Here is a 23,778-nt window from a genome sequence, read left to right as displayed (position 1 = left end):
TTGACACAAATCAAAATCGACTGTTTTTGCAACTTTTTTTTTTCGGCCGTTTCTTAGTGGAATGTAACCTTTTCTAGTGCAATGGTTTACTATAGTCTTCAAGTGTATCATATTTCAGGGATTCAGTAGTGAACACCTATTCATGCCCTACCATTATCTCCGCAAGATTACACCTGAATAATGGTAAAAAGTGTAAAACATGCCTTCCTGTCAACTATGATATTTTTTTAGAGAGTACAGACCTACATGAAGCGATCATTTAGTGTATTGCAACCTTTGTATGATTCTGATAACAAAACTATTGGGTTGTTAGAATAGCATCGGTGTTGCTATAAATATATCCTCGGTTAAATAAACTGCCGCAACACCCCATCGTGGAAACGACTTACTAACTTGTGGGAACGAGTTATCTATGTCGTTGGAACGACTCACTAAGTCGAGGGAAAAAAGAGGAGTGCACAACTAAATAAAAGAGCGGTGCATTGACTAAATTTGTTTTCTCGACTTTTATATTTTGTTTTCTGTTTTCTCGACTTTTATATTTGGTTTTCTAGACTTTTATATTTTGCTTTCTCCTCTTTCATAATTCAAATGAACGGATAATTCAAATATTTAGTTGTCTCGACTTTTATATTTTGTTTTCTCGACTCGTTGTCAGCTCAGGTTCTACTTAAAGGTACCGGGTACTCTTAAAGATACTTCAAAGTACCCCGGGTACGGATCCGCTAAAAGGCAACAGGGAAAACTCAAGGCAATTTTTATAATATTTTACGCGGACTATGTAGCACACTTTAAAGTACCCGTGGTGCTTTAAAGTAGTACCCGAGCCTTTAATGACCAATCAAGCACTACTTAAGACCATAGGCTTTCACAAACATAATTTAAATCACAGCTGATGCATGAATAAAGACAAAATCGAGTATTCACTATATAATTCAAATTGCATTCATCAATAAGTCAAACATGTTTGAAGCTGTACAAGTGTTTAAAAGGGCTGTCTTATCACATAATGCAGTCCTACTTTCTGAACATCGTTGGAATTAACGGTATACATGTATATTCCGTCCTCACTTATTATACATCGTGGGAGTACTGGCTGGCAAAATTTTCATTATATTCATAAATATGTAATAGACAATTGATGACCAATGGAAATAAACTTCACTTTTGCAATACTGTCCACATGAAGTCCAGACTAACACAACCATTTGTTCGGGTGACGGTTAATAGGTTAATAAAAAATATAAACAATAGCGAATGGATTATGTTAAATAATGCATACCAAACCCCGCCTGCATGTACATATTTCAATTACCCGTGCTTCATATATAATTCAAAATAAAAAATAAAAATTGTTCTAGCATATTCTCCCCCAGTCGATTCAAGAAGCATGCAGTATCATATATGAGTAAATGTTGGTACCAAAGGTGCAATCTGAATTGCTATACACTTTGTTAAAGGGCAAAATACCTGGCTTAATTAATTTTAATTTTGACCATTATCACTGGAAATAATTCCGAAGAAGCAAAGACACCGAAAGCTTCGAATACTGCGGCACTCATATAATCCGATAACCAGCAAAATGTTAACAAACATACGTTTTCAAGTAATTCGGTAAGTGTCCGTTGATTTCTAGACGCCTGATACGGTCAGGTACTGTGATGTCTCGTTGTCTTTCTTTCTAGTCAAACGTGCATCGCCTAATACGGTGAATTACTGTGATGTCTCGTTGTCTTTCTTTCTTGTCAAACTTGCATCGCCTAATACGGTGAGGTACTGTGACGTCTCGTCGTCTTTCTTTCTAGTCAAACTTGCATCGCCTAATACGGTGAGGTTCTGTGGTGTCTCGTTGTCTTTCTTTCTAGTCAAACTTGCATCGCCTAATACGGTAAGGTACTGTGATGTCTCGTCGTCTTTCTTTCTAGTCAAACTTGCATCGCCTAATACGGTAAGGTTCTGTGATGTCTCGTCGTCTGTCTTTCTAGTCAAACTTGCATCGCCTAATACGGTGAGGTACTGTGATGTCTCGTTGTCTTTCTTTCTAGTCAAACTTGCATCGTCTAATACGGTTAGGTACTGTGATGTCTCGTTGTCTTTCTCTCTTGTCAAACTTGCATCGCCTAATACGGCGAGGTACTCTGATGTCTCGTTGTCTTTCTTTCTAGTCAAATTGGCATCGCCTAATACAATGAGGTACTGTGATGTCTCGTCGTCTTTCTTTCTAGTCAAACTTGCATCGCCTAATACGGTGAGGTACTGCGATGTCTCGTTGTCTTTTTTTCTAGTCAAACTTGCATCGCCTAATACGGTGAGGTACTGTGATGTCTCGTTGTCTTTCTTTCTAGTCAAACTTGCATCGTCTAATACGGTTAGGTACTGTGATGTCTCGTTGTCTCTCTCTCTTGTCAAACTTGCATCGCCTAATACGGCGAGGTACTCTGATGTCTCGTTGTCTTTCTTTCTAGTCAAACTTGCATCGCCTAATACGGTGAGGTACTGTGATGTCTCGTTGTCTTTCTTTCTAGTCAAACTTGCATCGCCTAATACGGTGAGGTACTGCGATGTCTCGTTGTATTTTTTTCTAGTCAAACTTGCATCGCCTAATACGGTGAGGTACTGTGATGTCTCGTTGTCTTTCTTTCTAGTCAAACTTGCATCGCCTAATACGGTGAGGTACTGTGATGTCTCGTTGTCTTTCTTTCTAGTCAAACTTGCATCGCGTAATGGGGTGAGGTACTGTGATGTCTCATTGTCTTTCTTTCTAGTCAAACTTGCATCGCCTAATGCTGTGAGGTACTGTGATGTCTCATTGTCTTTCTTTATAGTCAAACTGGCATCGCCTAATAAGGTGAGGTACTGTGGTGCCTCGTTGTCTTTCTTTCTACTCGAACTTGCATCGCCTAATGCGGTGAGGGCCTGTGATGTCTCGTTGGCTTTCTTTCGAAGCATGCTCTCATAGCGAGTCATTTCAGTTCTGGATGAAAATATTTGATGACATTCAACATATGTGTTCAGGTAAATAATGTTTTATTCCTGTACATTATGGTTTTTACTCATTGCAAAATAAATTAATTGTGCAATATGTAAAATAATGCAAGACATAGTTTATTTCTTTAAAATCCCGATACAAATTGTTCATACATACGCCATTTTCTCCGAATCTCCGGCTTTGTCTGTAATATATGTTAGTATAACATGTGTATTTATATTATATTTATAAGTAGTATTGAACTATTGTAATTATAACAGAATAATGAATGAACAACAAACAGATTTGAATGCATCTTATAAAATGTCCATATATAATAAAAGTGCATTTTACCCGTAAACAAATATTTATATAAATTTACACATAATAAAGATTTTTTAGAAAATTAGCACGATAGGTATGATTTTATTTAAATGTGTATCCTTACCGTTGGAAACATCTGAGTCCACTAGCTCTGGTAGTATTTCATAATAGTGAGTACTATTTCTTTCCTCACCATCAAGTTCGCGTGAAGGCGAAATACTAACTTCCGACATACCAGTATTTACTAATGGCATTCGTTCGAAATGATCCACTGAGGAATGTTGTGCTCTATTTATGTCTTCGGGTGACCTCGGGCTATTCACAATTTTTGCAACAGTAGCGTTGTCCACAGCAGACGGGACAGCTGAAAACAAGTTATGAACAAAAAAGAAACATCTCAATCGTACGTAAACATCAGTTTTTTATTAGCTTTCATTTTATTGATACGTTCTAAAATCAAACTTGCAGCAGAATAACCAAACTGCTTAAAAAATTGCATTTGTTGTTAGTAGCTGAATATTTTTATTCTCTCATTGGTATTTGATGAGCACATTTACATAATTTTTCTTCGCATGTATACAGCGATGTTTTATAATATCATGCATAACATGACTAGCAATAAAGGCGTGTTTTTGCTGAGAAAACTAATATATAAAATGACGTTCTGAAATACAAAATTTGCAAAACAATTGCTTTTGTTGATCAATTTAGACTTCTGGAACTATAATCTTGATAAATTTTTGTCGTTTAGCCCAATTTACCAGAAGTGGCATCTTAAACAAACTCTTTTAAAGAGATTTTTTTCATTTGTAGGTATAAATTAAGTTTAGTTTCACTACTTCTAACTGAAATAAGACTGAAATTATTAATGACAGAAGAAGCAAGCTATAGGGTTCCATTGCATTTTTATTTTACTTTCCTGAAAAGGTATTTGGTTTCTTGCAATTGTTTTACAATCAGTAAGTAAACGTGTGACCTTAAATATGTTTTGTTTCAAAATGTTAACATAACTTTGAATGGTTTAATTAGTTTTGTTTTTATCCGTTGAAAATGTGTTTGGACTTAATCCCTGAAAATAAGTTATATCCATTATGCATTATAAGGACTCACACAAAGGATTTAAAGAACAACATAAAACACAAATCAATGCAGATGATTTACCACGACCATTTACCGTTGCGTTGTAACTACAGAGTATCATTTTAACACGTACGATATTTTGAATTATACAATTTAGATGAAATGTATGAGTATTTATCATTATATATATATATATATATATATATATATATATATATATATATATATATATATATATATATATATATATATATATATATATATATATATATACTACCGCTAAATTTTGTCTGCAGATTGGTTTATCTTCTATAAGTTTGGTTTATCGGCTTACATCCGGGGTTAGTTTTCTCAGACAAACAGATGGAATATACATCATAATATGTTGGTGCAGGACACACATAATTATAGATTTATAGATTTATATACGGGGCATTGACTCACTATTACCGAAGATAATCGGTAAGGCGAACGATTTAAAATCTAAATAAAGCCATATAAGTAAAGGAGCTCTTTCTCTTCAAAGATATTTTATTGCGCATTTTTTAGATTTTTTAATATTGCAATTAGAAATTTATTTATGCTTTGTTAAGTTTCAAAACTATTTTTTATAAAGGATGGATAGTAGCTAATTTCCCATAATCTTTAGGTTTAGAATATTTAAGGCAATTAACACATAGATTTCCGTCAAAATATTGAAGTTATCTGCAACATTATGAATATCAAATCTGATAAAATGAACAGACAATCATTTTGGACCAAAATAATTTGTCAACAAGAATGGTGTTTTCTATATTGCCAAACAATGCCATGTAACATTCAAACTTACCTGATTGTGTCCTGTACTTTCTACATACCCACGTAAGTAATGTGAGAATAAGAAAACACACAACAACAGCAGAGCTAATAATAATCAATCGTTGGTTTATGGTGTCTGAAAAAATTAGAAAATATAATAAATCAACGGGTTGTTATTTTTAACAATTGTGTTTGGAGGTAATAACGTTTTGAAATCTGATAAAATGTAATCATAAATATAATAAAACGGTTCAATTACCAAATAAACATAACACAACCAACGAGATTTCTTTGCAATTCTAAATCTTCATGTATTATATAACACATAGCAACAACTTTCTAAGTCTTATGCGCGCCGACAGATTTTTTTTAAACGCGGTTTAACGATTTTATTTTTTTGATCATTATTACAAGCATATTAATTTAAACGACAAGTATACAACATTTTTTTTGTTCTGCATAAAAAAACGAGAAAATGTTGATTGTCTTACCGTTTATAAATGTTTGAGGTGTCGTTGTCTGCGATCCCGTGGTTTTCGGTTTGTCATCAGTCGCCTTTAAAGTGTCGTTTAGTTTATTCGAGGTTATGACAAAGTCAAACGCGATTGTTCCTGGGTTGGTACCTTTGTTCAAAAACGGATAAAATATTGTCAAACAATTTCAGACTCTAAATTTGAATTGATATAAAGCCATACAAATGTTCAGCATAGCGTTTGTTTATTACATGCATTTTTACAAAATACGAATCCTTTGATAAATTAAATGCTTTAAATGAATAAAACAACAACAACAAACACACATTAGAAAAGTTTGCAATAGAATCGCTTATGACTTTTCGAAAGTTTAAAAAAAGATTATGTTGATCTACTTCGATATGCGCATTTAACAAGTATTACTTCTTTCATCATCATTTGAAATGCTCTCCTCTATGACTATTGCCGGTTTCGGAATGAGCGTCGTATCCACGAGTAACGCTTTTGTGCTTTTTGTACTATGATCTCTTCCTGAAAACGAATGTGTGCTGTCATCGCTTCTTAAAACCACCTTTGTTCTATCATCGCTTCCTGTAAACGCATGTGCGCTGTCGTCGCTTATTGTAATTTCGTTCGTACTATCATCTCTTTCTGAAAATTAATTGTGGTTGTCGTTTATTTTCAAAACTTCGACTTCTATTAATTATGATATACTTTATTAGATTTGATTTTGAAATTAGTAAGTTGGTCTACTCCATCATGTCACGTAATGGGAAGAAATAAAGGAAAGAAACAATTATGTAAAACAACATGTACAGTTTCTATACTTATTCATTAAATACGAAACATATACTGGTTTTCTAACCTTCTTTTGAAGCGAAAACGATATTGCTGGTAAGAGGACTTCGGTGTTTGCCTATGAATGTTACACACTTCCACTGATAATCTGTGCTGGTAATTTTGCTATCAGAAATATTGCACATTACATGGTTTATATCGGAGCAGTCACATACAATTTTTACCGACGATGAATCCGTTTTAACGCGACAGTCTCCGCTGCTGTTTCCCACCTCCACTCTTAATTCGGTTGAGTGTCCTTTCATTTTATAAATCAATATTGATTCCGTAATTGTAGCATTGAATATGCACGAAACATTTATAATTGATCCTGCCAAAACTCTAACGAAAATCTGCGGTCGACGTGTCACTAAAATGAAATTTAGGTATGAGATGCATGAATTAATATATATTGAGAAATGCATATTATGAATCTGGAGACAAATAAAGCTGTTAAGAAAAGAAGCAACTTATTTCTATGGTTGTGTGTACGCATTATTGTATTAGTAGTTTATACAGATTTGAAAGCTTAGACTTCAGACTGCTCAACTTTTTATATATAAATAAAAGCAAACACATTGTATATATTTGCAAAAATCCAATGCTATTTAGTTTCTTCTACAAATACGAGCAAATCATTAGTTGCAAAAAATGGGAAGAGTATTCACTTCATCATATATATATCTTTAAATTTATATCAATAGTTTTCAGTCCCAATTAGAAGAAACAATACTTAGTTATAATTTAACTTTTACATAACATATTTTAAATCATTAAGATAACTATATCGATGTCGTGAAGCGCATTTGTCATTTTGACATTTTGAAAGTTTAATCTATCGTGCACATCCAAGATATGATTCCGACTTTAAAATTATTTTAACCATTTGAAAAATTAAGCTGAAATTTAAGCAAAACTTCCTTTTAATATTTTAATATTTTAAATACAATTTTGGCGAACTCAATCATTGTCCTCTAGCATAACTTTCAAAGTCTTTGCTATAGTCCAAATTAAAGTGTACATAACATAAAAACTAAACAGCAATTAATAATAATGCACATTGAAAGTACGACTGCGTTATATACAAACAACAAACATAATTGCGCATAATACATATGTCAGTTAGATGGTGTTTTGTGCCAATATAAGCGAATATGTAGAAATGAACATACTCATAACCTAGAAACCCAAACCAGCAGTAAAACTATTTTATGGAACAATAAAAACATAACTTCAAACAATAAGACGATTTTCTATAAAGATTGGTTTGAACGAAGCATTAAATATGTCGACCAATTATATGACTACAGAATTAAGGATTTCTACTCTTTTGATGATATATGCTACATATACGGAATACCTTCAAATAATTTTCTGAAGTACTACACACTAATCAAAAGCATACCCATACATATTAAATCTGAAATCAATACAAATAATACACCATGTACTCAAACAACATTCGTAGAAAACATACTTGGAGGAAAAAACAAAACGAATAAAATAGTTTGCACACTACAAATTAAAAACCCTACAGAAAACTCCAAAACCCAAAATAAATGGCAAGTCCTTTTCGGAGAACATGAACTTAATAGGAAACACATATTTACCATGCCATATAAAGCAACTATTGAAAGCACACTGAGAAATTTTCAATATAAATACATCCATAGAATTGTAGCTACAAATAAATATCTCTTTAAATGCAAACTATCTAACTCAAATCTGTGTGACTTCTGCGGTGAAAACATCGAAACTATAGAACATCTTTTTTGGGAGTGCAAACACATCCAGCCTATTTGGAATCAATTAGTATCTTTTCTTGAACAACAGCAACTAAACGTTAAACTATCTTTCTTAAATGAAAGTTTCGGAATTTACTCATTGAAATCAATAGACTATAATAATATTGTGAATTTTATTCTTATATTGATGAAATATTTTATCTTTCACATGAAGTACAAAAAACAAGTACCAAATTTTAATTGTTTTGTCCATAGTCTTAAACTAAAAATCCAAATTGAGAAAGAAATAGCCCTCAGTAATGACATATTACAAATCTTTGAACAAAAATGGAATCGGATTAAATTCTCATAATGTTTGTCCACTTATGTACATTTCACTCTTATGTTAGTTTATCTTTCTAAAATATTTTTGTATATTCTTTTTTCAATCTTATAAGATCATTGTGAATATACAACAAAACACACAAGTCCAGTATGCTTTCTTCCCACTTTATATACCTCATCATTTTTCTTAACTATTCTTCTGTTGTTCTTTTCTTTTCTCTTTAAAAAAACCCACCTATCACAAACAACCAAAGAAAAAACATATTAACCCATTATTATTATTATTATTTTTTATTATTTTTTTTAATCTTAAGAAAACCAAAAAAAAAATATGTATATTAGCATATCTTGTATAACATGTCTGAACTTTATTGCTTTGTACAATCACTTTGTTGTATGATCATATACATGTCTAAATTGTATGTATTATATTGAATAAAAAAACATTAAAAATAAATAAATAAATGAACATATTGAAAATAAAAAACTTACTGCTTACAGCAGAAATCAAAACCAAAATATGTAAGAGCGCCTTCATAGTGCCGTCGTATGCTAGATCGTTTGGAACGTCTGTGGTGCTATCGACTGAGAACAATCAACACTAAAGGACGGAGACAAATTGAAGCCAGAAACTGAAAACCAACTCTATTGAAAAAGCTACAGCTTGATGTTATACTTTAACGTTTGTGAAACCGGACTTTATTTAACATTCCGAAACGCATTGTCCACTTAGATTATACTTTGATAAAGTTCTGATTGTGATAAGCTACATCACAACGACCCTTTACACGTGGTTGATTTCCATATACATTGTATTTGAATGGCAATTCATAAAAAGGAAAATATATTGTTAAACATGCATTATAGTCATTTTATGAAATTCATTTCCCGTTTTGTGATTTTAGTTGGTCACCATCACCATATACCTAGAAAATCGCATGTTTGTACGATTAGACATGGTGACTTGTACCGACGAGTTTGCGAGTGACGTCATGCGCACCTGCAAAGTTTAGACTTTGCCCCCTGTTTGGTAAAAGATCAAAATATTGTGTCTAAATGCTGTCAACAATGCATTTTTGAAACGTTTATGTTTTATTTTTTTTTCTTTCTTATTATGAACTTAGTATTGAACACGACGTGCTCGGAATTATATGAAGTTACGACAAAGATCTCTCCAGTTGACACATTTTTGCGGCCTAATTTTGAGCAAAAGACTAAACTCGAACTTGTTTCCGAATACATGTAAAGTTTTTGTTCTAAAAAGAATATGCCTGAAAACAAATACACCAATCTCATGCATACAACACATACTAGCACACTTGAAGAAGTAAATGTGTGCAAAACAAAATAACACGAGTTTTCTTAACAAATGCATAATATATTTTTTTATTATTGTTTGACGATTCTTTACATCTTTTGTTTTTATACGGGTTTTAATTGCCTTGTTGATGAGCGCAAAAGATGTTTAGTTACTATAACACCAACTATTGGCATAATGTTGAGTTAAGTTGACATGCGATTGAGTCTTGTTGGCCTAAAAGTTTAGTCTACGTGTATATGACATTATGTTTAGTTAGCATAGCGATGTATTGGCTCAACAAGCTGGAAACAACTGTTCATTATGCTGGGTTAAATTGACATGGGACTGAGTCAAATTGGAATTGTTTAGCCGAAAGTATGATATGTTTAGTGGTATTTAATTTAGTCAAGTCAGAGTTATTTAATGTAGCGTTGCAGAAATATAACATCCGGCCAACATAACTAATTGTGGTATGGTTCTTATGTTCGGTTTATAGAACAAACAAAGCAAAAAGCAATTGTCATCAGTTTGTTATATGAAGTAAACGTACAGATTATAGCACACGTATTTGCAGCGGTTCTTAAGCGCGGAAAATAAGTGTCGTTTGATAAATAATTGATAAAGAAGATCATTTCAACATGACATGCTTTAAACAATTTCAAAAATACCTCCCCAAGCTGTTAACAGCGTTTCGCTAAAAAAAATCACACAACTCTCTGATAAATTGTATTAGAACATGGATTATTTTGTTCTAGCTAGCTGTGTATAAGTCATGTGTCAGAGTGCCTTTTGTCAGTATTGTTTAGATGCCTAGCCGAATTTCTGCTTATTAGCACTGCTTCTTGCAGTGCTATTGGGTGTTTTCTTTCTCGATTTTATTAACAATGTTAGTAATCAAATATGTTAAACGGAATTTATGAATACATTCTACTTTTCTCATTGTGCATTTATAGGTCCGAATGTAAGTTTTCTACGTTTAGTGTACATTTTCATGTAGAAGTGAATATCAGTAGTATTTTCTATTGCTTTGTTTCTTGTATATGTGTTCGTTAAAGTTGTGGCCGGTATAATTAAATAAAAATTAAATCTTGTGTATAGAGACGGGTAGTTTTGAGGGCCATGTGGCGACCAAGACCAAGTGAGGTTGCGTAGATTTCTCAATTAAAGTAAATAAATCAACTTAAGAGGTTTATTAATCCAAACTTCACTCCCAGCACTTAACATGTTAACGTTGGAAAAACATGTTAAATTTGCGCTCTAAATTCATTCGTATTTGTTTTCGTCATCCGAGTACATGGAAAATTGGAATAATATTAAAATAGTTTTTGTTCACAGATTGCAGCGGTGATCCCTTTTTAGATGGTAAGAGAAAACAATGGCTGTTTGTAAAACATGCATGTCCCCCATATGGGCTGTCAGTTGTAGTGGCAGCCATTGAGTGAATAAGTTTTTTGTCACTGTGACCTTGACCTTTGACCTAGTGACCTGAAAATAAATAGGGGTCATCTGCCAGTCATGATCAATGTACCTATGAAGTTTTATGATCCTAGGCGTAAGCATTCTTGAGTTATCATCCGGAAACCATTTTACTGTTTCGTATCGATGTGACCTTGACCTTTGACCTAGTGACCTGGAAAGCAAAAGGGGTCATCTGCCAGTCATTATCAATGTACCTATTAAGTTTCATGATCCTAGACGTAAGCATTCTTGAGTTATCATCCTGAAACCATTTTATTGTTTCGAGTCACTGTGACCTTGACCTTTAACCTAGTGACCTGAAATTCAATAGGGGTCATCTGCCAGTCATGATCAATGTACCTATGAAGTTTCATGATCCTAGGTGTAAGCATTCTTGAGTTATCATCCGGAAACCATTTTCCTGTTTTGAGTCACTGTGACCTTGACCATTGACCTAGTGACCTGAAAATCAATAGGGGTCATTTGCCAGTCATGATCAATCTACCTATGAAGTTTCATGATCGTAGGCGTAAGCATTCTTGAGTTATCATCCGGAAACTATTTTACTATTTCGTGTCACTGTGACCTTGACCTTTGACCTAGTGACCTGAAAATCGATAGGGGTCATCTGCCAGTTATGATCAATGTACCCATGAAGTTTCATGATCCTAGGCCTAAGCATTCTTGAGTTATCATCCGGAAACCATTTTACTATTTCAAGTCACTGTGACCTTGACCTTTGACCTAGTGACCTGAAAATCAATATGGGTCATCTGCCAGTCATGATCAATGTACCTATGAAGTTTCATGATCCTAGGCCTAAGCGTTCTTGAGTTATTATCCGGAAACTATCTGGTGGACGGACCGACCGACCGACATGTGCAAAACAATATACCCCTTCTTTTTCGAAGGGGGGCATAAATATTAGCCGATTGTAACAGGGAAGGGCGTCCAGACCTGACCCACACTGATATAGAACGATCAGTGATCGTTAAGCAGGTAGAATCTCACACGATGCTCCATGTATAATAATAATAATAATAATAATAACTTTATTTCACGAAGATAACACATTAAGAAATAACATTTCTTTTTTAAAATGTGGTCTTCAAAAACACAGTATATGTAAATATCACTCAACTATGTCTAGCATACTGCAGTCAGCCTTAAAATAATTACAAAAGCAACATATAATAAAAATAATAATACTGATACAAATAATAATAATACTAATAGTAATAATAATAATAATAATAATAATAATAAATAAATAAAGAATAATAATAATAATAATCATCATCATCATAATGATGTTTATTTCATTCTTTCATAACAACAGACAATCACAAAGCATAAAGAAGAGAAAAAAAACAACAACCCCAAAACGGTATTTTAATCGATACAATCCACATACATATCAAAACAAGTTTTGCGTTTGTAGCAAATGATTTTTAAAGTGCCGTTTAAAGGAAATAATTGAAGGTGCTTGTCTTATATTATTTGGAATGAAGTTCCATATATTTCTCGCACAATAGGCAAAAGTACGCTTTCCGTAATTGGTTTTAAATGCAACAGATGATAAATCGTTGTGGGTGGTGGATCTAAGAGAGTACGTATTGTTATTCGATACAAAAATAACGTCATCAAAATAAGGAGGCATTGAGCCATCTAAATCTTTGTACACTATAGTCGAAACAAGAAATGTACACCTATTTTCAAATGACAACCAGCCCAGTTTATTGAAAATTGGAATTGAAGAAGAGGAAAACGGTTTATTCATTATAATTTTTGCAGCTCGTATCGAAATAACCTTCTTTAAATTTGATCTTGTGGCTGAGCACAATATTGTACAACAATAGTCCATATGTTGTAAGATGTATGAATTGTAAAACAACTTCATTGTTTCATAATTTAGATAGGGTTTAATACGTTTTAATAAGGCTAGCTTCAAGTTAATCTTTCGACAGACGTTATTTATATGCAGTTGCCAAGTGAGATGTTTGTCAACAGTTATTCCAAGTAAATTATGATGTTCAACTTGTTCAATAACAATGTTGTTGATTTTAAGTAATAAGGTGTTTGCAGATTTATTAGCACTGGATAATACCATGCATTTAGTTTTGTTTGGATGTATAAAATATTGTTAAAAAAGCACCAATTTGATATTATATCTAAGCCATTTTGCAAAGTACTTTGAATGTTTTTAATGTCAACATCAGCTACATGTAAGGTAGAGTCATCTGCATAAAGATCTAACGCCCCCTTTTGAAGGAAAAACGGCATGTCATTAATGTATATAAGTAAAAGAAGATGGCCGAGAATAGATCCTTGTGGTACCCCGGCTTTTATAGTTTGAAAAGATAATTTTTGTGTTCCGACTTTGACGCATTGTTGTCTGTTAGATGTGTAAGACTGCATCAAGGTAAGCACACTCTCAGAGAAATGATACATAGAAAGTTTTTTAAGTAAAATATCATGATCTACTAAGTCAAAGGCTTTTCTGAGGTCAAGGTATACTGACCCTACAATAAGTCCAGAATCTATGTTTTGTAGCCAAGAATCTATAAGTCGAATCAATGATGACTGACAAGAATGATTTTGACGAAAACCAGACTGGAAAGTATGCAATAATTGATGTTTTTCAAGAAATGACTTGATTTGATTTGAAATGTGTCTTTCAAATATCTTAGAAATAGTAGGGAGTGTGGAAATAGGTCTATAGTTGTTTAAGTCATTTTTATCTGATTCCTTATGCACAGGCAATATATATGCATTCTTAAGCCTGTCCGGAAAAAATCCACTTTGAATGCTCTTATGTATTTTGTAAAATAACAGGTTAGGCCAGACGGCATATGCAGTGTTTTTGTCAAAAATAGCCTATTAAAGTTCACCCTTCTGAAAATTATTAAAAATCATTCAATTTACAAAATAAGTATTTCAAAACATTGTCATGGCATTTGTTTTCAATCAGCAAAAAGTTTATTTGAAAATAATAAAGCCTTCTATATCCATATGCACATTTCAAAACAACTCATTCAATCAGTTCCGGTTAACCTTTTGCTGCATTTATCCCCCCTGTAAGCATAATACATAAGCTGTGTTGCTAAAACTTTGTTAAAGGCACTTATCATTTTGTTTTTATTGGGGCATTATGGAAAATTAAATACAAATTAATCGGAACTGCTGATTATCCGGAACTGGTTGACAAACTGTACGTCAAATTCCGGAAATAATACTTAAAACACGAAATGTATCAGTGCGTTTTATTCACATTTTCTATACATATACAAACAATTCTCTAATCAATTGTTGCTTCTGAATTACGAGGTCTAAAACGGTATGATGTATCAAGAATTTTTGTGACTTATTGACACATTGAGTTGCAGTTTGGATACTTTTTATTTAGGTGTTGTAGATCTCTCAGATGTCGATGTGGAAGCATTGCCTGGAGCAGTTTCGATAGGCAATATCCATCCTGTCAAGTTTGAGTCAGAGCTTGTTTTAGTAAACTTCAACATTGGAACAACGGATCTAAGTAAGATAAACTTGTTTTTTTTTTATTGTGTCCATGCGCATAAAATAAAACTCATTTACAAGAACGTAATATTGTTAAGAGATTCAACGTTTCATCATATTACATAATGCAACACATCTTCTCACGAGGTCAACGCGTCGTCAATTTTGAAGTGCTTGTAGTTCTTAAAATCGATTTTTTCATAACAAACAATCGTATAAGGCGTCAGAATGAACTTAAAAAGGGATAATTGAAAGCGCAAAAAGCATTGTGTGAATTTACGTTTTTATTACAGTTCGAGGTAGAGTCATTCCGGATATAACTCAGATTGCTGCTGTAGGTTTTACAACGGTTTTAAAGTTCTCCACATGTGTGCCCAATTCTGCTGAAACCCAGAAAGTAGCTGGCATCTAATATGTTAAACTTTATGTTTATGGAAACATGTCTGTAAATGGTGGAAATGTGGATAGTGTCTCAATTACCATATATATATTTTTTAAGATTTGAAATACCTTGACATTTTGTGGTGAATTGCGGCTGTATGCTTAGGTTTCCTTTGGGTTTGGGTGACCTTAAGATTGTATAATTAATGTATAATTATATCAATATTAAGCCAAATTGAGCCTTATTTATAAAACATCAGATATTATAACTGTAGCTTTTAATAAGAAACAAGAAACCGCCATAATATATGTGATATACAAATTTATACTGAAATCCATTGTATGATAATACATGTGGGTAGGCATACTCAAAGTGTAATTTATTGAGTAGAAATGCATCGTTTTTAACAGCCATTACTTCATCAATTTTGCAGCGATGATCTTGGTCTTATTCAACGCAGAAAGGAATTTCTTTTCTGGAAATGTATATGTCTTGCAATATTTTTACAAATACTGAGTCAACTTTTAAGAAATAACACGATACACAACTCGTGTGACCCAGTTAACATCGATCAGACCGTATTCATGATTGAAATCTTCATGGAGTAAAGGGCATTTTCCCTGCAAAGTTCACGGACCTCGATACCATAATTCAATAAAACGTGTGAAAAAACATTCTTACCGTGCTTGCCGTTGCATTATGCATCAAAACTAACTGTCCAGCGCCGTTTGAAACCTTTGTTTACATACATTTCAACTAACTGACATGTTATACACACGAGTGATTTCATTGGTCCAATACGAAGGTGTGTCTTTACAACTGGAGATTTCATTCATAAATACGGTCTGATCATTGTCAAGTAGGTCAAGCGAATTGTGTATCGTGTTATTTCTTAACATTTGACCCAGCATGTGTAGAAATATAACAAGATATATACATTTCCAGAAAGGAAATTCATTTCTGCGTTGAATAAGACCGGGTTCATGAAAATCGCTGCAAAATTGATGAAGTAATGGCTGTTCAAAACGATGCACCCCGTTTTCGGGTGATTTCGAGTTGGATACCTTGTTATATATATATTTGATAGTGATTTTTTTTTTTCAGAAAAGTAAATTTTTCGATATAATATGATAATTTATCATTCAAAATGATGTTTTCACTTATTAATATCATAGCCACACGCTAACCACCTGTGTTGTAAACAACAGCATACGTGAGCCTCATCGAGCATAGAAACATAACACATACTATAAAACGAGTTTATAGATTTGTATAGACAAAAAATGAACTAAAATCACAGATTCACTTAAAGCGGGTATATACGATTTTGTCAAATATTTATGAATTTATATAAACTGTGTAAAAAACTTATTATATATATATATCAATATAAATTAAAATAAAAGTTAAGAAGAACATGTGTCGAAAAATGCGAAATAAGCCAGATATTTAATTCTGAAATTGAAAACGGCTGTACAGCCGAATTCGCCAGCATGTATACCATACATGTACGATGTGCATCTAAACTTACGAGGGGTGTTTCAGAAGTTCGTGGATTTTCGCTATAGCTTTCATTGGTAACATAAATGGACAAACAAATAGCATGTTAAGAATATTTCGTCCTTTCCAAATATACTCTCCAAATATCATGGAAATACATAAAACAATAAATATATATCAGAGATTTAAACATGTGCACAATGCGCACACCGACGCACGTGTAACGTTTCTGTTCAACGTCAATGACGTTATGAAGTTAACAACTGTCAAATCTTTTCCACATAATCACCTCCAACGCGAATGCACTTTATGTGTCGGGAAATCCACTTGTCAAAAGTGTCTCTATACCAGTCAGCGTCAAAAGACGACACGATTCGCTTTGCTGCAACTGTAAGTTCCTGTTTACTTGCAGAGCGAATACCGCGCAACTGTGATTTAACTTCCGGGAAGACGCGGAAGTCCATAGGGGACAAATCCGGGCTGTAAGGAGGACTTAGGCGCTGTAACGTGAAATTTGCCGTAAATTCTGTTTATCAAAGACATTTAAACCAAATTTAAATTCGCGTAACGCTCATACTTATAATAAAATACACGCGTGCGCCGCATGTCGTTACTGAGGTCTCTATGGCAACGCGTTTCAAACGCGCTTTATGGAATTCGTGCATTTTTAGCTTATATATAAAGTCCGTGATAATTGGTTTGTATAATATGTAAATTTCATTGACTTTTACCAGCAAACTAATAAGTTATAGCGAAAATCCACGAACTTCTGGAACACCCCTCGTAGTTTAACGGTTTATAATACAAAGACGAATGCTTCGGTTATTGTAGGAAAATATGTACGTCACTATCGGCTCGGGGCGCTAATTTGTCTTTGCTGCATTTTATGAAATTCGGCTTTAATGTATAATTTTTCTTGCCTATTTTGTGTTATTGGAACATATTTTATCAATATAGTACAATTAAACACATATAAAAAATCGTATATACCCGCTTTAAAATTCAGGTTTTGCAAATGTAATTCGTAACTACTGGCTTTAACATGTTCTCTTGAAATGAAATACGCTCTTACTATTCTCTTTCTAGGTTTATGTGTTCACACTATGCATAATAATCGTTAGCTACTTACTTGTATTGTTTTAAAGTAAGAAATATATGTTTTACATTGTGAAATGAATATCATACTATACAGAAGGGCATTAGAATATAAAAAAACGTACTCAAATTTAACATTTATTTTTATCAAATCAGAACGCACGACACATGACACGTAGGGCAATGCGCAAACCACATTTATCGTCGGACCCTTTATTCACATGGAATTTCACCAAATTAATGATGTGATTATTGCAAACCATCTGCCCGTATCTTACCCATCACACGCAACATTCGTATTTGCATATGAGCTTCAGTCTGGGAAAACGTGGCTTAATGCTTGTTCGTAGAGTGTCGTCCCAGATTAGCCTGTGCAGTCCGCACTGGCTAATCAGGGACGACCTTTTCCGCCTAGACTATATTTGCGATTAGAAAAAAACTGAAATGAAATTCGAAAGGTACTTTAAACGATACTTAATACACGCATTAATTACATTTGTAATGCACAAGAATATCGTATATATTATTAAAGTAATAAGCATAAATTCCAATAATTATTTAAAAATTGAAAAGGCAACTTGTCTTTCATATGACCCAGTGTATTAAAACTATTACCGAAAGCGGTTACAGCAGGCATTACAAGTATAGTCAATAATAAGCCTATACATGAGTGTCAAGGTGAATGAGTTATATGGCCAATAAAGAGATACTAAATACACATGTTAATATCAACTATAACTGGTTTACCTTTGGTTCAACTCTATTTTGTTAGTTTAATATTGTATTAGCAGGTTTAACGCCTGGAAATTTCTGTGCGAAAATATTTTTTTAGGATGCTGTTTCAAAATCATGCTACTTGACCGCATTTAAAATATTTACGGTTTTTCAGGAAAGATTTTCGAAACCGAAAAAAAACGAAACTCGTTTTTTGATTGTATCTATTGTTTATATTAAACGCTAGGAAAATCTATCGAAACGTCCCATTTCTTACAAGCGTTAAAGTGAGCCTTATTCTGGAAAAACTGGGCCGAATTCACGTTCTTGAATTGTCATCAGAGAATAGGCTCTGAAGTCCGCATAGGCTAATCCGGCACAACACTTTCCGCCTTAATGGTATTTTTCCTTAAAAGTAAGTCTTTTCTAAGCAAAATCCCGTAATGATTCGGCCCCTTTAAGCCTGTGCGGAATGCGCCGGCTAGTATGGGTTGACACTCTAGGACTGCACAAGCTAGTCCGGCGCAACATTTTCCGCTTTTATGGCACTGTTCCTTTAAAGGGGCCTTTTCACAGATTTTGGCATGTTTTGAAGTTTGTCATTAAATGCTTTATATTGATAAATATATAAACATTGGATATAAAAAGCTCCAGTAAAAAATCAGGAATACAATTTAAAAAAAGAAAAAAGGTAACCCTCAGCGGGACTCGAACCACTGACCCCTGGAGTCCTTGAGTAAAAAGCCTGCGCCTTCGACCACTCGACTATCCTTCCATATAAAATACTTTGCGTATTTTATACTTTATATAAGCAATCCTTGTAGTTTCCCAAAACATAACGACAACAACAGAACTCTCCAAATTATTAATTCGTTTCGCGTTGCAACGCTTTATAATTTTCGGGTTTTTAAATTGTCAAAAGATGCAAATAATGGATATTTTAGAGCATGGTAAATGTTCAGTATTACTGTTTCCTCACAAATATCAAAACTTAAACGAAACTTTGCGAATCTGAAACAATTTTTTTCAATTTTGTCAATTTACCCAAACGTGAAAAGGCCTCTTTACGCGTAAAGTTTCGTCCCTGATTAACCTGTGTTGCCTGAGTCGGCTAATCTTGAATAATACTCTAGGCATATGCGCTTTTGGAAAACGGGGTTTAATGCATGTGCGTAAGGTGTCGTCCCATATAAGTATGTGCAGTCCGCATATGCATATGTCCATCCGTCAATCCGTTCCTTCGGTCGTTCCTTCGTGCGTCGGTTCCTTCGTTTGTCCGTGCGCCCGTTCGTCCCTTATTTCGTCCGTCCGTTCGTCCGTCAATTCGTTCGTCCGTCCGTCAATTTGTCCGTCTTGAACACTATTTAAACTTGATTTTGGTTGTTCGTTTTGCAGTCGGACGTTTCCGCTGACCGGGTTTCTTGACTAAATTGTCCTGTGGAGTTCGTCCGTGCGTCCGTTCGTTCGTCTCTTCTTTCGTCCGTCCGTTCGTTCGTCCCTTCTTCCGTTCGTCCGTCCGTTCGTTCTTCCGTCTACAGTTTCCGCTAGACAATTTGTTCATTTAATACAGGTTATTGTACCAAAGTTTTGTTTTCGGCTACTTTTTTGGCTACAGTTACCGCTAGCGGCTGAAAATTTGTCAAATTAATGGGAATAGTTCACCGTGTTCTGTTTCATGCTACCTTTTGGCTACAGTAGCCGCTAGCGGCTATGGTAGCAAGTACCGGCTATAGGGTTTGGCTACTCAGCCGCAACCTAGCCGCTACTGGCTGACTTTCGCTACCTCCAGGATACCCATTTCGGCTACCATTTTAGGTAGCGGCTAGGTAGCCGCTACCTAGCGGCTAGTCAGCCGCTACCTTTTAATTTGTGTAAGGGTGTCTTTAATGTATCTTATTTATATGTGAATACGTGCTCTTTTTTTTTTGAAGAAATGAAATATTCTTATGTGTCTTATTTATATTTTATCCATGCTTTACATGTGTCTTATTTATATAAGACTACATGCTATACTGCCAGTGTCATGCGAAAATGGATCTTATTTCTTAATATACACCTTCACACTTTATTATCGCCGTCTTTAATAAGGCTTTCTCTATTTAAAGAACTGATAACTGAGAACTAAAAATATGCAACGGTATGTTGATCCATTCTAGCTACCGTAGATCATATTTCAGTAAATAAGATTACTTCGGGATTATAAAATTGCGTATGCTATGATTTGAATATATAGACATTTATTAACTGTACTGATATCCACATCAAGTAATCATTTTACCTGTATAATTTAGCATAGAACGTGTATATAAAATAATATATGGTAAATAAAACGGATTAAAAGGTTAATCAGTTCGTATTATTGTATTCAACGGGTTTTTAAAGCAGTAGCCAGGTGCCTGTGTATTGAGCCGATAAGATAGGGATCACCACAGCAGGTTGCTAATACACAGTGTAGACTTCACCTGTTTTATTATTGTATTTGTTATTTACCTGATTGGAATACATGAAGTGTATTCATTCGGGTCTGCTGGCGTTTTGTTAAAGGTAATTTTTATCAGTTTTTAATTATGTGTAATTTAACTCGCATCTCTCGCTTAACTAAGCGTTCAATGGCACGCGCACTTAACAAAATGATAAAACATCACGCGTGTCATTTTATTTCTTTTTATAAATTACGTACAAATATTATATGTTATACCGCGTTCTCTTTTTTTTTTTACTTAACCAGAAAGAAATAATAAAACATTGTTATACCTAAAGCGCAATCAGAATTTGACCTTTAATTTGATGCAATCCACACTTTTTTAGCGGCCAAGCGCAGTATTCTGCGCTTGGCCGCTAATGGTGTAATGTAATATATACAATTATGATAAGGAACAGTACGAGACAACAGGCATCAGGTTGATAAGGAGGCGAGTAACTGATCAACAACATCTGTACATATCGGCCTATTTTTTTTTTAAATTTCTTTTATGAAATTCACAATTTGGCTCTAACAAGAGTGGCCTCCACGTGGCAAGAGGTGGGCAACATATCCATTATGTTGGCAAACTACCTCATGCATATATAGAGAAATTGTGTGCTGTTCGGTGATTCTGTGCTGACGCAGGAGTGCTTTTCGGTGGCATAAAAATACTATTGTGCTCTATATTTAAACATAACGATATTTAACGAAGTGATAATTGACTACATACATGTACATGTATACATCTTTTCAATCCATTAAAACGGCCTTTATAGCTTCCTTCATATAAAAATATTTAATTAAAGACTAAATTAATCTTAGAATCGCAAATTCATCAATTTTTTTTTAAATAAATCTATACTACAATCTTGTAATTAACGAAAACATGTTTGTTCAGTCGCGTGCTGTCCATGTGCACCCAGCGGAAGTAGTGTCCCATTATGCACCTCCACGGACGGACGATCGGAGGTTCCCATCCCATGTCCCCATTGACAGCCGCATTCGGTGTGCACCTGCCGACGCCAAGGAAGTATTTCATCACTTTGCCGTTTACTCCGTATGCACTTAATTTTTATCATAATAAACGACGTTCAATTTTGTCATATGCTACACTGAAGTTCACGTATGCCGTAAACGTTCGTTTACGAGTACTCAAGTGGCTCTGTATTATTAACGTCAATGTACATAATTGGTCTATAGTGCTAATTTTTGGTCGAAATCCGTTTTGGTGCTCTGATAAAAATATTATTGTCCTCTGCCCATTTAGTTAGACGCTTGTTTAGTATGCTACAGTATGCTTTATCTACAGACGATGTAACTGCTATTTCTCTATTATTTGTTGTATTTCGTCGGTCTGTATTAGGGTCTTTTAAGATTGGGGTCATCGTTTCATAGTTCCAATGCATAGGTACCGTATTTTCCACGTTTCAAAGCATGCACAGAACAGTCTATGTAAAAACTCGATGCGATTTCCGAACAAAACAATTGCGCCGGAAGTCTGTCAACCACACAGGCTTGATTTTTGTTAAGATACGGCTTGTTTAACGTCTAAGATAGAAATTCCATCATTTAAAATGTCGCTTTCATGACAGTTTACATGATGATATGGCTTAACATTATTTTGGATTGCTGCATTATCTCCTGCGTTATATAAATTTCCAAAATCTGTTTTCCATTTATTGGGTACTGGCGTATTGTCCGTTTTTACGTCACCGTATTCTGTAACTGTAAGAAACTTTAATAAATACTATATGTAATGAGTTTAATGACTTAACGAGTGTTGGTTTGTAACTAAATTTGTTTAATGATTCGCTCTTAATTAAAACTCGCTTACACGGTTGCGGTGCAATTGTTGATTACGCAAATTAGTTCGACTATACGACTTATAATATTAATTTCTGCTAGAGCAAATACGACGTTTACTGATCATGATTTCAACAAAAGTGATAATCTTGATACAATTTCTATTTCTATGCACATGTTTACACGAGCAGTCAGTATTGCAAGTTGGTTTACAAAACATCAAATAATCAGACGAAAGCCTCAATCGAGTGCCTTTAATAGTTTTTAATGAACGTGCCATTTACGTCTACGCGAAACGCCCCTACCCGCCCATATCTAAATTTAAATTTTAACGACTTAACCATAAGAATGGTACCCAGTTTCGAAACTTAACACCTGTCTGTAACAACAAAGGTGCTCGTTGGTTGCTTTATTAATGTGTTTATTGTCACGCAATTGATTCCCGTCATCAGTGTGGCATGTTGTTTTATAGGCCGACATCGTTAATTGAAATTATGTAGCGCGTTTAAGATCGAATTTGTACGATAAATGAAATTCAGTTTCAAACCTGTGTAGACACCCCATTTATCGTTAACTATGTCTCATTTTTGTCTAAACACACGTACGCAATGTTTATCGCTCATGAAGCCTTAGAATATATCTTCTAGCCATAATTAATGTTGAATTATTATCACTATACATGTAAATTTACTAACTGTATATTGTTATGTCTAGTATTTTATACAGATAAATTGTGGTGCATTTACACACTCTCTATCAAGTTAATTCCCCATAGACCACCTATAATCTTTTTTCGTTTCGTTCTAGGTGGTCGTTACAGGGGAACAAAAGGTTTAAATTAAAAACCAAAAGTAAATATTTACGCTCTTTCATGTATAAGCATAGTGTCCCTTTAATGATAGTAATAATATTATTGAACGACTATTCCTAAGAAATTAGTTTTCTTAACACCTTTGTACTTTATTCCCAAAGATCACCTATATTTCATGTTTCGCAT

At 34.0% G+C, this 23,778-nt stretch overlaps 1 protein-coding gene across 1 annotated transcript; it reads right to left on the bottom strand.

Annotated features, from left to right (window-relative positions):
* Positions 1-1,713: 1,713 nt before the first annotated feature.
* LOC127847918 (uncharacterized) lies at positions 1,714-5,303 on the bottom strand. The gene is made up of 5 exons (XM_052380148.1): positions 5,202-5,303; positions 3,417-3,656; positions 3,146-3,173; positions 2,614-2,974; positions 1,714-2,553 (listed from the first exon to the last, which is right to left on the bottom strand). The coding sequence occupies exons 2-5, from the start codon at positions 3,544-3,546 to the stop codon at positions 1,714-1,716; spliced, it is 1,359 nt and encodes a 452-aa protein (XP_052236108.1). The 5' UTR covers positions 3,547-3,656; positions 5,202-5,303.
* Between the last annotated feature and the right edge of the window lie 18,475 nt (positions 5,304-23,778).

The sequence above is a fragment of the Dreissena polymorpha genome, chromosome 10, assembly GCF_020536995.1.
Source record: "Dreissena polymorpha isolate Duluth1 chromosome 10, UMN_Dpol_1.0, whole genome shotgun sequence".
NCBI lineage: Eukaryota > Metazoa > Mollusca > Bivalvia > Myida > Dreissenidae > Dreissena > Dreissena polymorpha.
The sequence above is the reverse complement of the archived record's forward strand: the minus strand, read 5'-3'. Positions and strand labels throughout refer to the sequence as shown.